The sequence below is a fragment of the Anabrus simplex genome, chromosome 13 (assembly GCF_040414725.1).
Source record: "Anabrus simplex isolate iqAnaSimp1 chromosome 13, ASM4041472v1, whole genome shotgun sequence".
Classification (NCBI taxonomy): domain Eukaryota; kingdom Metazoa; phylum Arthropoda; class Insecta; order Orthoptera; family Tettigoniidae; genus Anabrus; species Anabrus simplex.
The window spans coordinates 86,052,283-86,068,121 of NC_090277.1; the positions used below are offsets into that span (position 1 = coordinate 86,052,283).

The 15,839-nt window shown below is 37.2% G+C and overlaps 1 protein-coding gene across 4 annotated transcripts in view; it reads right to left on the minus strand.

Moving 5' to 3' along the window:
• Window positions 1–6,225: 6,225 nt before the first annotated feature.
• LOC136884970 (annexin B9) overlaps window positions 6,226–15,839 on the minus strand; it is a 47,113-nt gene continuing 37,499 nt past the window's right edge. For all 4 annotated transcript variants that reach the window (XM_067157316.2, XM_067157318.2, XM_067157317.2 and 1 more), the window contains 2 exons: window positions 11,935–12,116; window positions 6,226–9,106 (listed from right to left, as the gene is read on the minus strand). In XM_067157316.2, coding sequence (XP_067013417.2) covers window positions 9,056–9,106; window positions 11,935–12,116 — 233 coding nt within the window. In that variant the 3' untranslated portion in view covers window positions 6,226–9,055. The remainder of the gene's footprint in view (window positions 9,107–11,934; window positions 12,117–15,839) is intronic.

Here is a 15,839-nt window from a genome sequence, read left to right on the forward strand (position 1 = left end):
AGTTAGAATACTTTTTGCTTCAAGGGAGGAAATGTTTGCCTTGAGAAACTGAGAAATTTGTGTAACCAAATTTTGAGTAATAGTCCTAAATACATGTGAAGAATAGAATAAACAGCCAGGAAGTTTAAGTTACTTCGAGATACCGAAAATTCGAGTAATGAACATTCGAGATCAAGGTTCGACTGTATAGACATGACTAAAGTTGGGGACAATTGTTCCAAATGGGACCAGTCAGTTTCCTTTGAGTCTGTTCACATAATTTTAATTTAATGAACAATTTACGTTAAAATTTATATATAACAAGTCATTCAATGCAGGGAAGCATCATCTACCGTTAAAGTGGCATTGGGTTGGCGTAAAAAGAATTTGTTTCATAACATTTGAACAAAGGAAGTACACCATTACTGACAACCAAAGGGCAGCCAGGTCTGACAGGATTAAGAAGTTTTGGGAGTTGAAGAAGAAGCTGAAGAGCTGACTATTTAATACTATTAGACTTTAATATACATGACTGATTAAAGTGGCACCAGAGACCATTGGTCCCTTATACCAATGTACTCAGAAGGAATACCTGAACAACCTCTGAAAGTTTGCCAGTGGAGTTTGGCCTCACCCTGTATAGAGAGATGGGAGCTTGAATAGGAACACACAACGGGATAAACACAATGGCAAGTCAGTGTGAAAGGAGGAGACAAAGACAAATGTGAAAACACAAAAGGTCACGGAGCACTGCTTATCAATCTCAGTTCTTGTACATCCATTTTTCAGCCTCGTTTCTGCTTCCCGTTTCATTAGAAGGGCGCACCAATACTAATTGAGGGGTCATCTTGACGGATCTTCAGTCTTGATGTGGGAAGTATACGATAAGACAAAAATATATAGATGAATACAGGAGATTCCTTTTCAACATTTATATTGAACTGTTTGGATCTTATTCTTCTGTATTTATCTTTTTGTTTTCCCCCCTCTTTCATGTGTTTATCTCACTTTCTCTCTATTCTACACCTCCCTAATAAAGACTGAATATCTATCAGGATTTTCTATCGATCAGAGTTGATGTCTGCCCTTCTGATGAAGCTGGGAAGCAGAGGTGTCCTCATTATTAATTATCTTGACCATAATGGCCAGTATTGGGTTTGTATTGACATAATCACAGTAAACAGAGAGATGGATAATGTATTAATGTATTAAAATTCATTATATTTCACACTTTAGAATATATAGTACATGATTCAAGAAGGATGAGAGTCGAATACAGGCAGCCGAAATGAAGTTCTTGAGGAGTATGATACAGAAGAGTAGAAGAGACAAAATAAGAAATGAGAAAATCCGGGAAGAAATTGGAGTGGAAAAAATGAACGATAGAATAGAGAAGAGCCGACTAAGATGGTTTGGGCACATAAAGCGAATAAGTGATGAAAGAATGCCAAAAAAGGTGATGGAAATGCAAATCCAAGGAAGGAGCGGCCGTGGACGACCACGGTTGAGATGGAAGGATACAATCCAACGCAGTATTATAGAAAGAAACCTGGACTGGGACACAGTGTTGGAGGAGGAGTGATGGAAAGACCGAAGAAAGTGGAGAGGAACCATATTTGCCCCTACCGGCTACAGCTGGATAAAGGGAAATGACGATGATGATGATGATGATTACATGATTTAAGAAATATGTTAATTCTCTTCTTCAGCTATATAAGTTGAAATTCATATAATTACATTTACCTAATGAAATGACCTAGTGAAACTCACTGGAAAAACAATGGCCATTTTAGAAGTGGTAATCGCTGGGTCTACTTTTCTGGAAATGATGAAAAAAGCAGTAACGGGGTTGCAATTGTGATCAGCGACAAAATGAATGGCCTAGTGAAAGGATATAAACCTGTTAATTATTACATTATAACACTAAGTCTCAAATGCAAGCCACTTTCAATCAACATCATTCAGGTTTATGCCCCAACAGCGGATGCGTCTGATGAAATAATAGACCGCTTCTATCAAGATCTTGATGCTACTGTTCAGCTTTTCCAAGCAGAGAACTAACTATTGTTATGGGAAACTTCAATGCCAAAATTGGTTCAACACAACATGATGAGCATGTCACAACATCGGTAGGAAGATATGGAATTGGAGAAAGAAATGAACAGGGAAACAGGCTTCTTGAGTTTGCAATTCAAAACAGGTTCACTATAACTAACAAAGTCTTCAAGCATCACATCCGGCACATGTACACATGGACTTCACCTAATGGTCAGTATAAAAATCAGATTGACTACATCCTGATCAGTTCAATATGGTCTTCTGTAATGGACACCAAAATCTGTCCAGGTGCAGTATGTGGCAGTGATCATCAGCTCCTCAGAGCAGAAATAAGAATAAAACTTCAAACACCAGTTAAAAGATCACACAGGATACCACAAGTAGTTAATATGTCGTCATTCAAGGACTGGATAGAGCCCTCTTTGAATGAATCTAGAGTACCAAATACTAGAAGGCAACAGTGGATCTCTGACTTGACCCTTCAGCTTGTAGAAGAAAGAAGGTGCCTTAAAAAATCTAGCATTAACACTAAAGAAGAAAAAAAAAAAAAGAGACCAAATGTTTGATCTTGATTGAAGAATTCAGTCTTCTTGTTGAAGAGATAAGAATAAATTCCTTAGTAAAATTTGTTCTGAGATTTAAGACCATGCAAATCAAAACCACAGCAAGGATCTTTGACAAAATTAGAATAATCACTCGAGATTTCAAGCTATATTCCTGGATTGTACATAACTCGCAGGGTGATGATGTTGAGGATATAGATAATGTTCTAGAAACATGGAGACTGTATTGCCAGGATCTGTACAATGAACAATGCAATGACAAGACCAAGTGAAGATAGACAAACAGTCAGATCCTGAACCTAACATCCTCCGAGATGAAGTAGAAATGGCTTTGAAAATGCTGAGAACTGGAAAAGTGTGTGGACCTGATGGAATAAGTGCAGAAGTCTTGAAAGCTACAGGCGATGCTGGAATTGAAATGCTGTTGAAAATCTGCCAAGCAATATGGAATTCTAGAAGCTGGCCCGAGGAATGGGTACAGTCAATCTTTGTCCCAATCTACAAGAAAGGAGTGAGGAAAAAATGTGGAAATTATTGCTTAATTGCTTTGATTTCACATGCCAGTAAAGTTATGCTCCATATCCTGCATAAGAGACTCCGGGCATTCCTAGAGTATCAAATTCCTGAAGTCCAGACTGGATTCATGAAAGGAAAAGGCACTCCAGAACAGATCTTAAGCGTCAGACAAATCATAGAAAAGGCTACAGAATTCAATGTTCCGGTATACCTGCGCTTTATTGACTACCAAAAGGCCTTTGATACCATCAAATGGAACCATCTTTGGAAAACATGGGTTTGCTACTCCATTTGATTGATCTCCTCAAGTCCTTGTATAAGGAAAATACAGCCACTGTGAAGATTCAAAACAAATGGTCAAAGCAGTTTCGTACGAGGGCTGGAGTCCGTCAGGGATGTATCCTGTCACAATTACTTTTCAATCTCTATGGTGAATATGCAATGAGAACAGCATTAGATGACTGGGACAAAGGATTTTCCATTGGGGGATGCAAGATCAACAACTTGAGATGTGCTGATGACACCAACTTGATAGCATCATCTGAAGAGGAGTTGACAGAGCTGATCAAGAGAGTGGAGGAAACAAGCCTTGAAATTGGATTACGCCTAAATCGACAGAAAACCAAAGTCATGATTGTTGATCGTAAGAACAACAGTCCACATATCCAACAGATTGGAGGTTGTGAAGTTGTACATCAGTATGTATATCTAGGCTCCTTACTATCCAATTCTGGTGGTTCCAAAGATGAAATAAAGCGAAGAATTGAAATAGCAAAGGTAGCAATGATCCGTCTACAGAAGATCTGGAAAGATAACATCACCATCAATACAAAAAAAAAGAAGCTCGTTGAATCTCTAGTCTTCTCAGTCTTCTTGTATGGCGCAGAGTCGTGGTCCATCCTCAAACGTGATCGTGAACGGATGGAAAGCTTTGAAATGTGGTGCTGGAGGAAAATGTTGAGGATTCCTTGGACAGCTCATCACACGAACACATCAATCCTGAGCCAACTTCAGATAAAAATTTGTCTATCGTGTAAGGTCTCCCAGCAGATTGTATGCTACTTTGGACATATAATACGCCGAGATGGTAGTCTTCAAAAGTTGATTGTTGAGGGCAAAGTCCAGGGAACCAGACAATGAGGACGAGTACCAACATGATGGATTGACATGGTGAACGACCCTTACAGAGTTCTTTCAGAATAACCACATTGAAAGCTTTAGATAGGGAAGAATGGCGAAGTATGGTTCATCGGCTAGATAGCTGAATTTTATGATAGTCAGTCATGAGGCAAAACAAAGAGAAGAAGAAGAAGAAGAAATGAAACAGGAGGGGGGGGGGGCTCCTCTAAGAAAACAAAGTACAACAGATACAACACTGTATAACATATTAAAAATGATGATATGGAAGTAAAGTCAATCTCAACATCTCCATATAAAATCGACACTGGAGGTGTGTCTGTATGGATAAAATGTTGAGCACTGTTGTGATATGATGTCAAATGTGTCCTCCTCAACCACTCAAGCCGGTTCGACGTGTATGGACCTACAAAACATAAGCCAGGAGCGGTTTGACGTACACCTGCATGGACTAGGCTAGCGATGTTTGAGATGTACATGTGCGTGCCATGTGTTGGCTGCCAACGTTAACTTTTAGTTCGGCTCGCAGCACAGGGTATCATTCTATTCAGGGGAGCATCTTCTAGCATAATGCTGCATTGTGTTGGCGTAAAAAGAATTTCTTTCATCAACGTCGATCATTGTAAACAACATGGCAGCATCCTCGCATGGTCTGTATTTATCTAATGCAGTTCTCGAACGCATAATAGGTGAAAGTATTGATGGGAATAATCCGAGTGATAATGAAAGTGTTAGTAATGATGATTTTGCACACCAAGAAATTACGTGTAATGTAAATAATGATAGCAATATAAGTGAATGCTCACCCGAGTGGTCAGGACACCTGTTGATTTGAATTTTATCCCAACATGAAAGTAATTAGGCATTTTTTATTTTATTATTTTTACTTTGCATGCCGACTTTTTGTATGTAGATACAACATCTGCATGATATGAACTTCATATCCACTTATTTTGAACAAAATCAGGCAAGTGGTTTAGAAGTTGTAGCAATGTTTGTGACAACTTGTAAAATTGTGATATTTTTCTAAAATTTATTACCACTGTAGGGTAAAACTTGGCCAACTTTTAATACCGGCTTGAAGGGTTAACATCATACTCCCTTAGAAATCAAATTGGATCATATTAAAAATAAAATGGTGTTTAAATAAGTTGTCTAGCTGTTCCCTTCAGATGATTATGCTGCCAAGTTGACATGAACCTTACACAGTAGATACAGTACTGTAAAACAAGTGGATGTGCAAAGCTGATATATGACTGTCAAAGAGGGATACTGAGGCAACTTCCATACCATTGTTTAACAATTTTTAATGTTATATTGTATATGTTACAGTTTTATTTTTCTTGCAGAGTGGGCCCCCCTGTTTCATTAGGTCATTGTAAAAATATGATTTTAAACCTATATAGGCAAAGAAAAGAATTAACATATTTCTCGAAACATGTACTATATTTCCTAAAAGTGCAAAATGTAATAAATTTTAATACAGAGTACTGACTAGGCAGATTACTCATCTCTCTATTTACAGGGATGAACTCATTGGAAGCTGAGAAGAAATCGATGTAGAAGAATCAAGATTGATAAAGAGATAGCCCATCTATTTGACGATGGCAGCGTAAGATCTGGAGATTGTCTCTGTTAGTTTGTCTTTTAATGTTTGTTCTCTCTCCTCCTCCTACTGCTCCCTCTTCCCACACTGACCTATAATTACCTTTATCCTCGTGTGTGCTTATTTTCATTTTCTTTTCTCTCTGTATATGATAAGATAATAATAATAACAACAACAACAATAATAATAATAATAATAATAATAATAATAATAATAATAATAATAATAATAATAATAATAATAATAATAATAATAACCTAATGACTAAAAATGAATAAAAATGGAATAACACATATTAATTAGGAAATGGAGGCAATATGGAAGTAGGATAATAATGGGTTGAATTTTAAAAATAATAAAATAATATATTAAAAAATCAGATCTCTTTATAAAGACTCAACAGAAACACATAAAGCAGTGTTTTACTATAGGTGGATAGTACATCTGGCAAATGACAAACAGGAAGACAGGACATGCGTAACATTCATACATTCATATATCTGTAAATATATATATCTCAAAAATTCAACAATACGTTGATTAACTAAGCTTGGTAGCAATCTTTGTTCTTATCTTCAAATAAACAGTGAACCTACTACATCTGGAAAAGGAAATATTGAGAGAAAGAGTGACATTTAAGTACTGCAGCAGCCAACAGACTGCAGGGTATTAAAGAAGCATAATATTTCAATGTTACTGACTGTATTTGGATCTAGTCATTTGCTGCTCTTTGTCCATTTCTTAATATTTTTTTCTCCTTTCTGTTATTCAACTATAATGCGTATGTTTTTCATATCCTTTCTTGTCTTGCGTAAGTCTCTCTTTCTCCTAAATTTCTTTTCCTAACTAGGCTCTGTTCTCGCACCATATCATATCCAAAAATATCTCTAAATACACTTCAGCACATACAAACAGCACCTTAAATAATAAAAGAATGACATGTATAACTTTAAAAACAGAATGAATTATTCAAACATAGCAAATATATATATTCTCAGCAGATTTCAAATTTTCACTGCCATGAATGATGCAAGAAATACTACTGTAATTTATAATATCTGCAGAACGTTGGTATGTAGCCCATCATAATAATTATTCCTAGATCTAACCAACCTATTACCGGCTTCATGGACATTTATGCTGGTATTCATAGTCGCATTAGTAATACTTTGTATTCAAGTCGAACTTTAATCTCAACTTTATTCCATTTTTGCATTTACTTCATACAGTCTAATTAATTTTATGAAACTGAACTTAATGCAGTTTATAGGCAATTATGTGCTACTTACTCAATGAAATAAGGTAAACTTCACTAAGTCAAGGAGAACATATTTCACTTTTAACCCTGTCTTAACATACGATTCCGGGGATATGGCAGAAGAAATTATTGAATGGCAAGAAACTTATGCTCTACAGCAGTATTTATGGAATATTACATCTCCCTTTGAATTCTATAAAGAAAACTAATTCAAATGGTCTTGTTATCATAAAAACACTGTTTTGGAGGTACTGGTAATACTTTCAAAAGTGGAACCAGCTCTAGTACAATGAAACCAATGAAGCTTGCCTGTTCCTTCAATATTGCAGCTTTGGATTTGTCTGAGACTAGGTTTTCAGGTAAAATCCGTATTACGAAAATATAGCACATAAATGTAATATAATGGCATATTGAAATATGTGAGGTTAGGATTCTTTAATACGATGATATGTATCACATGCATACATTTTTAATTCATTTTTAATTGAGATTAGTTCTAAAGTATAAAATGAACAGAAAATAAAAGTTTATTTCTGCTCTTTGAAGTATTTTGTATTATTTATAGTTGATGGTGACCTCTGCTCACCTTTACAGCCTATGCATGACTGAAGGATGACTCCCACATTCAACTGTTGCGACAATGGCTTTGCAATTTCCCATACTATAAAGTTCGACCTTCTGCTTATAAGTGACACTGTTGAGGTAGTTCATGAATAACTACGAAAACCGGTCTTAGGTTGGGTTACAACAAAACAAACCTATAAATAATTTATTCCTCTATTTATTGGACCTTTAAAGTCTGTGGATTTTTAAGTTGCAAGTGACAAACATTTATCAAACCAACAGTAAATCTTATCTTTATCGATAAAACTCCAAACTTCATATGAACCACTGCCTACTAAATCACTATGAAGCTCTTTTTCTATGTCATCCAAATGGCACTGCATGTGAAGCAATAATGCATGAAAAATTTGATCATTGTCTCGGAAGAATTTGTGGAAGACTTAACATAATCTCATCACCAAAGGATGAATTAGAATCTGTAATACAGGAAGATATAATAACTTAAATTTCACAAGAGAATTAATAAATAATCAGATTAATGCAATTTTACATATCTGAATGCAAGATGTCAATAAACTAAAGAGAATTGTTCATGCTCACCATTATGCTAAATGCATATATAAAACGCAAATCTGGTAGAGAAATAAATTGAATAAAGATTTATAGAAAGGAGATCAAATATATAAGTTAGGGCAGCCTTTATTAGATCACTAGGCTTGTTTCATGCAACACATCCTTTGAAGATATAGTGTAGTTCCATTAGGAACTTTCTTGCAACCCGACCATTAATGTCATGATCAAGAGGTTTTCTTTTTGGTAGGGTTGGGGGGGGGGCAGTGTGATGAACCCCAGGAACTAGCCTCTTTCAATAATGTCTTTACAATACATCACACTGAAATGGTCAGGGTATAACTTTTTTTAAATTAAACATGTCATTCTAATGATGTACAATAATTAAACACTCACATATGTGATGCACCAATAAAAAGTCTTATTTGTTCTTTCAATAAATGACAACCTCAGGGATATACAAGAAAGTTACTGCCAATCCATGCAATAATAGATTATAGGCAAACAGGAGATGTAGTAAAAAAATTCTCAAAACCAAGGCACTCCAAAAGGAAAGACGGATTATTGAAATCCTTGCAATGGATTCAATTAGAACGAAAAATAAAATGAGACAGACAGGCCTTGTTTGTACTTTTACTACTTGCATATCCCTGAAGGATATATTCAGCTGATACCGATCATACAACAACTACACATATATCTTGAAGTCTTGTAAGATACATTTATAATCAAGTTGCTGCATAAGACACCAGTATGGAGAGCAGAACGGTGGTGGAAGATACTGGAATTTCATCAGACAAATCTTTACTCGACCAAAGCCAGTAAAGCTTTCTTGTAATCTCCAGAAGTATCACCCTGCAAAAGACAATAAAAGATAAGATTTCTTAGACTACAAGGACACTATTATTAGTAATAATACTTCTGTATAGGTTCTCCTTTACAATGAGAAAAACACAAATTACATAATTATATTGCTTAGTCTCTCTCCCCTTCATATACTGTCCCTTTTAATACGCAGTATGCATGCAGAATGAGTCCTAGTGAATTTAATTACCACCTGCAGACTGACTTGCGCAGCATGCAAATACCAGCTTCAAGGATTAATAGTGATGAACTACTTTAAATATCCGTAACTCTAAGCAAATCAAAAGTACCTAGGTGTTAATATAAGGAAAAATACAGGCAAGTCAATAAGTATCTGCAATATTGCTCTAACCGTCTTCAGGTTGGCTCTATGGCATTTGTGCTCACCAGCCACTAGATGGCACCATTGTCTACGTCTGTAGTAGGTTTCAGCGTCATCAGATCAGTACAGCTTGCGCTGTTACGATTTAATGATGGCCGCGCCACTCTCTGTTTGCACCAAGGAAGAACAGCGTTCCGCGATCCGTTTTTTGTGGTCTGAGGGTGCATATGGTTTTCCACGTCATCAACAGTCACTAGACATCAGTTACAGCTGCAGGTGGTTGCCCGGATCTTTCCTCATCCTTCACGCTTGTGCGACCTCTTTTGAACTGTTGAATCCACTGGTAAACACTTCGCTGTGGCAAAACATTGTCCCCGTATTGGGCTGAAAGTCTTCAACGAATTTTCACTCCTGGTACACCCTCAAACCACAAAAAAAAAAAAAAAAAAACGGATTACAGAACACTGTTCTTCCTTGGTGCAAACAGAGTGTGGCGCGGCCATCTTTACGTCGCAACAGCGCAAGCTGTACTGATTTGATATAACGCTGAAACCTACCACAGACTTAGACGAATGGTGCCATCTAGTGGCTGGTGAGCATACAACACCATAGAGCCAACCTAAAGCCAATTACAGCAAAATTTCAGATACTTATTGACTTGCTCTGTATCTGCATTGGAGTAATCACACTAACGAGGTTACAGATCTGTTCATATGTTTATGAGGGTATTTAAGGATAGTAGTAAGGATATGAAGGAGATGGCATATCACTGGTAAGACCCCAATTAGAGTATAGTTCCAGTGTATGGGACCCTAACCTGGATTACTTTTTTCAACAAGTGGAAAAGGTTCAAAGGAAAGCAGCACAAACTGTTTTGGGTGATTTCCAACAAAAGAGTTGTTATGAAAATGTTGCAAACTCTGGGCTGGAAAGACTTAAGAGTAAGGAGACCAACAGCTTGACTGAACGGAATATTCCAAGCTGTCAGTGGAGAGATGGATTGGAATTGCATTAGTGAACGGATAAGCTTGAGTGGAGATTTTAAAAGGAGAAAAGAAGATAATATGAATATAAAGTTTGAATTCAAGAGGACAAAATGGGGCAATACAATGAAACCTCATTACTGTATTCCTCATTGACATGTTTTCCCGCTTAACATGTTGTACATTCAAAGTCCCGATTCTCATCGTATTAAATCTATATATAAATAGCTCACTTATTGTGTTACGAATTTTCGTTATTACCGCTTAGTACGATCACATTTTGCATAGCCCTGAAAATGTTATTAGTCATTCCTTGTGAAAGGAATGTGATTTCCAACTCGAATAAGAAAGAATGAATTTTATCACGTGTAATAAGAAAGAGCCCTCGCTACATTTGCGTGATAATGGGAAAAGGCCTTGAATTCCTGAACTTCACAGGATAAGTTGCACCTTCCGGAAGCAAGCCGTTTAGCCTCAGGAATGTTCAGTTTTGCTTGTTGGTTAGCAGCAAGATTGCTGAATTACACAGTGAGCCTGTTTGTACTTGTATTTTGCATTCCATTCAAAAATTCGAAATTGATTTTGTGTTGAGTGGTACGGTGAAGGGTAGCGTATATTTGACGCCTAATAGCCTACATCTGGATTAGGATCACAATCGTCCGAAGTCGACTAGTGCGGTGCATACTTGTCTTGTGACAGCCTAGTTACGGATTTGGAAAAAGTCGTGAAATTCCTTACTAATGAAGACAAAATTAAAATCTATCTGAAAGTGGACTGGAACCAGCCTCTTCAATCACGAAGAGGTAGCACAAATGTTGAAACTTGCATCTTCGAGTTTCGACTCAATCTAGTCAATCATTCAAGTTGGTCTAATCGAAGTTTCTTAATGGCGGCCAACGTTGCAGTCGCACATGATTGAGTGTAACCTCAAATTCATTGTCTAAGAGTGTGCCCCGAAAATAATGTTTAATAACCCATTGGTCCGAAATAAAAGGTTTCTACTACCATTCGTTTTAGAAAGAGTGTGATCTACAATAATACTTGACATTTTCATGGCCCCCTGTGCAAATGTTTTCATATTTTTGTTGTCTGATGTTTTTCACACCTTTTAATATTCTCCTATCTTTAGAAATGGTAGATATAGTTTTTACTGTATCTGCAGATACGTAACGTAAAATGCCATTGTGTCGGAAAAAATCGTACTTAGTGTTTCTGTATCCCTGTTGGAAAGTTTCATTCATGTATTCAGTAGTATGTTTTCTCCTTCAACACATTCTTTTCCCTTGTCCCCTGCAGACACATCTTAATGAGGTTTTTCTGTATTTGTTTATTAGAAGAGGAGTTAGGAATTGGAATAATTTACCAATGGAGATGTCTGATAAATTTCTAATTTTTCCGAAATCATTAAAAAGGATTAAGTAAACAACTGACAGAAAATCTGCCACCTGGGTGACAGCCCTAAATGTAGATCAGTGGTAACTGACTGGTTCTTGATTTTTCTGGACTCCACTTACCGAAATGAAGCTCTCCAATGACTTGCCATACTTGGCAGAGAAGGCCTGCTTGATGTCCTGCATATCTACTTCACACCGTGTCGCAACAACTCTGATCAGGGTTCGATCTTTGGTGCCCAAGCCAGCCATACTATCGTGCAGGCGTTCAGCAAAGAATTCTGATTTGCTGCATACAGATTTCACTGGAACGAGAAAATGTACATACATGTAACAATTGAACTCAAGAGATATTTTTAGTTATTTTGTTATTTAAATTGAAGTTTTCAAGGGCCCTGATAATAAACACGATATCTTTTGGCTTTTGCTATGAAGAAGAGAAACTGTAGGGATACTCCATCTTTGATGTAAACTTTCATTTCTATAATGAACCTGAAATATTTAGCCCAAATGAGTGAATGCTAAGTCCAATATTAATGAAATTACGGTAGAGCATCTTAACACCTTAAAGAATCTGTGATATTTAAGAACATGCTGTTAATGCCCAACGAACAAATGTCTCTTCAGAACAAGGGAAAAGTGTGGAATTGTTTAAATTATCATAATCATAATTTTTTTTTCACTCCAGCAAGTTGTGTACGCTTATGTCAGAGCCTCCTCCAGTTTGTCTTGTCCATGTGATGCCAGTTTACATCTCTAATTTCCAGGTCCTTAAAAATCTGCTTCTCCCAAACATCACAAGGGCTTTCTTTTGGTCTATTCCCAGGAACACCGCAGTCAAAGTATGCTCGAGGAGTCCTGTGGGGACCCATTCTTTTCTTGTGACCATACCAGTGGCGGCTCGTGGATATCAGCAGTGGGGGCCGCGCCTTAGTTTCATAATTCCATAATATATCTCAATTTCTTCAAACCATGTCATCAAGATACACACTTCGAACACTATACGGTGCAATGCATGTGCAATTATTATTATTATTATTATTATTATTATTATTATTATTATTATTATTACTATTATTATTATTATGATGCGTGAATGGTCCCTTTTGGAACACATGAAGCTTTATTTATGATATGCTTTCATCTGTTGACTAAAGATCCTCTTCCTTTCTTACGTCTACTTGGTACCTGCTCTTTTTGGTACTTCATTCTCTGGCGTAACTTCCCACGTGTCAATTTTCTTTCTATATATGTTTCGATTCAAAATGTCTTCGAGTTGAATTTGTGTGTTCTTCATGTCCGCTTTTGTTTGTTGTATTATTATTATTATTATTATTATTATTATTATTATTATTATTATTATTAACATTTGCCTGTTCTTGTCCACGATCGAATTATGTTTACGAATAGTTTCACTGTAGTGATCACTTAAAGAAGATACGACATTGACTTTACCAAGCATTTCAAAGTCCATGGTACTATCGATATCACCCCTGTGGTGATCCATTTATCTCCTTTCCTAGAACGGGAGAATAGCAGGGAAGGAATGCAGTAAAAGGTTTCTGAGATATCACTTCCACATATCCGCGCGTTCTTATTATATACGTCAGGAGAATGAATTTGTCTTTGGAAAGCCCTATTTTCATTTTCCTTGGTCTCCGGTCTTTTCAACGAGAAGTCTGGTGTCTGCCTACCACACTCCTTCAGTTCGACTTTCTTCTCGATAGAAAGAGAAGAAAACTTTAGTTCTTTAATATGTTTGACGGTAATCATACTGTACGAAGTGCAAACATAACACTACGCCTACATATAAATCACAACCTTTCTCCTAACTTCACCTCGTCACAGTCACCTCACGAGATCATTCATCAACACACAGCTAAACATCGCGCTCTCCAGTGAGTATGGCCAACATGAGTTAAGTGCGAGGAGATAGTAGTTACAGTCGTTACTCGTTTCGTTAGTTAATAATCCTAAAAATTACAAGACTATTTTAAATATATACCGGCACATTTAACTCAGGTAAGTGCCTCAGTAAAATAGTTCCTAGTTTTAGGAGAGAAATGGCAGAAACTGACCCCTGTTAAATAGAAATCAAATCAGCAATGTTTCGGGTAGGTTGGCTGCAACCATGGGCTGCGGCAGAAATGCGCCAGAATCTCCGTTAGAACAGCACATCTCTACTGTGCCTCTCATTGGCTCCCTCAAGGCCAGTCGAGCGAGACTCGGAGTATTCGGTCCGCTATAAGAGAGCGCCCTCCTGCGCCGGGCCAGCAGCGCATCGGGCCGCAGTACAGTACAACTCGCGCCCATGATAATAATAGTAAAATATTTCGCTAATTTAATGGAACCCCGTGGGGGGCGCGCGCCTTAGCGCCTCCCAAACGAGCCGCCACTGGACCATACCATTGTAATCTCTTCACTTCGAGGCTCTCCAGTAAGCCTCTTTCCAATCCAAGCTGCTGTCTGATATCCACATTCCTTATTTTATCCAAAACGGAGGAACTTCATTTCTGTTGCCTGAAGACGACTGTCTGTTCCGTCCTGGACCCAACTCATGATATCATCATATAATCGTTGTACTCGTGCTATGATGTTATCGGGCACTTTCTTATGTCTCAAACATTCCCACATATGCTTGCGTCATACACGGTCGGAGGCTTTCTCAATGTCCAGCAAAACCAATACTGCCAAAACTGGTTAGGACGTTTTTGTAGGGACCGAAAAAAAAAACCTAAAGAGGGAACGTACTAAATAATGAAAAACAATTATGCTGTTAAATTTAAGGTTAGGTTTTAACGTAAAAATAATTATGATGAAAACAAAGAAAAAGTGTTTACAATTATAATTAATGAAATAAATAAAATAAAAAACTTTTTAAGAACACCAACACAGCAAAACGTAAAGGAAAAACGTTCTTAGAGATGCGAACTATACACGCCGCTTACAATTATGTTTAAAGTTATCGTAGGAATATCCAACATCTGGGCGATTTACACACGATTCATGTGTGGACTAGCATCCGCTTCCTCAATAAACTTTAATTTTTCATCATTTGTAAACTGTCTAGCTTTCTTCTTCTCCATAACAATGTCCTGCAAACTACCATGTGTAAGTTACAGTAGGCCTAATTTATGTACGTTGTTACACAATTCACTCCTCTCTCTCTCTCTCTCTCTCTAGTCATCAGCCGTGAGGCTGGCTGGCAGCAGCACTCCATTCTTCACGTATCTCTGCTTTCGTTTTCAGTTCATAGTAGGAGTTACATCTCACGTGATCTAATATTTACATCATGTACTCTTAATCTTGGTCATCCTCTATAAATTTTTCCCTCTATTATTTTCTTCAATAACCCATCATGGCCTATTAGATGATCCAGCCGTCTTTTTGTGTCATAAAACCCCTCTTCATTCGTGACTGACGCTCCCTGCAGCTGTAGGCCAACATGCCAGGGCCGTGAAATCAAGTTCTCTACCAAATCCTCACCCAGGCCAGTCATCGCTGCTGCATCGTGCACACAACTTGGCCCGGAACGCCAATTTAAATTTCTTATGGTGAGAATATTACGAACGTACTAAAGAGTGACGTAATTGTGCTCTCCAGGTTTCGTTAACATGTATTTAATAGGACATCGACTGGAATTTGGAATAATGACATAATAACCAGGGAAATGCGCTAGAGAGGGACGTCTTAACCAGTTTCGACTGTACTTCTCATAAAGGATTCTGGTTGCAAAAATGAGGTCTATAGTCAATCTACGAGGTCTAAATCCATGTTTTTTCTCCCCAAGTGTAGGTTAAACATATTTAATTAATAGTTTTAAGTAATTACAAGTTGTCCATTTCATGATCGTATCGATGATTAATCAAGAAGTAAGTATAAATAACCACCTAATCAATTTTGTCTGAGGCATTAATAAAGTATCGATTAGGTGGTTATTTATACTTCTTTAGTTTTAAGTAATACAAGCATTCTGAATTTTCTCTCAAAATGAGGAGACCGGACTCTGTTATCAAGAAAGTGGGACA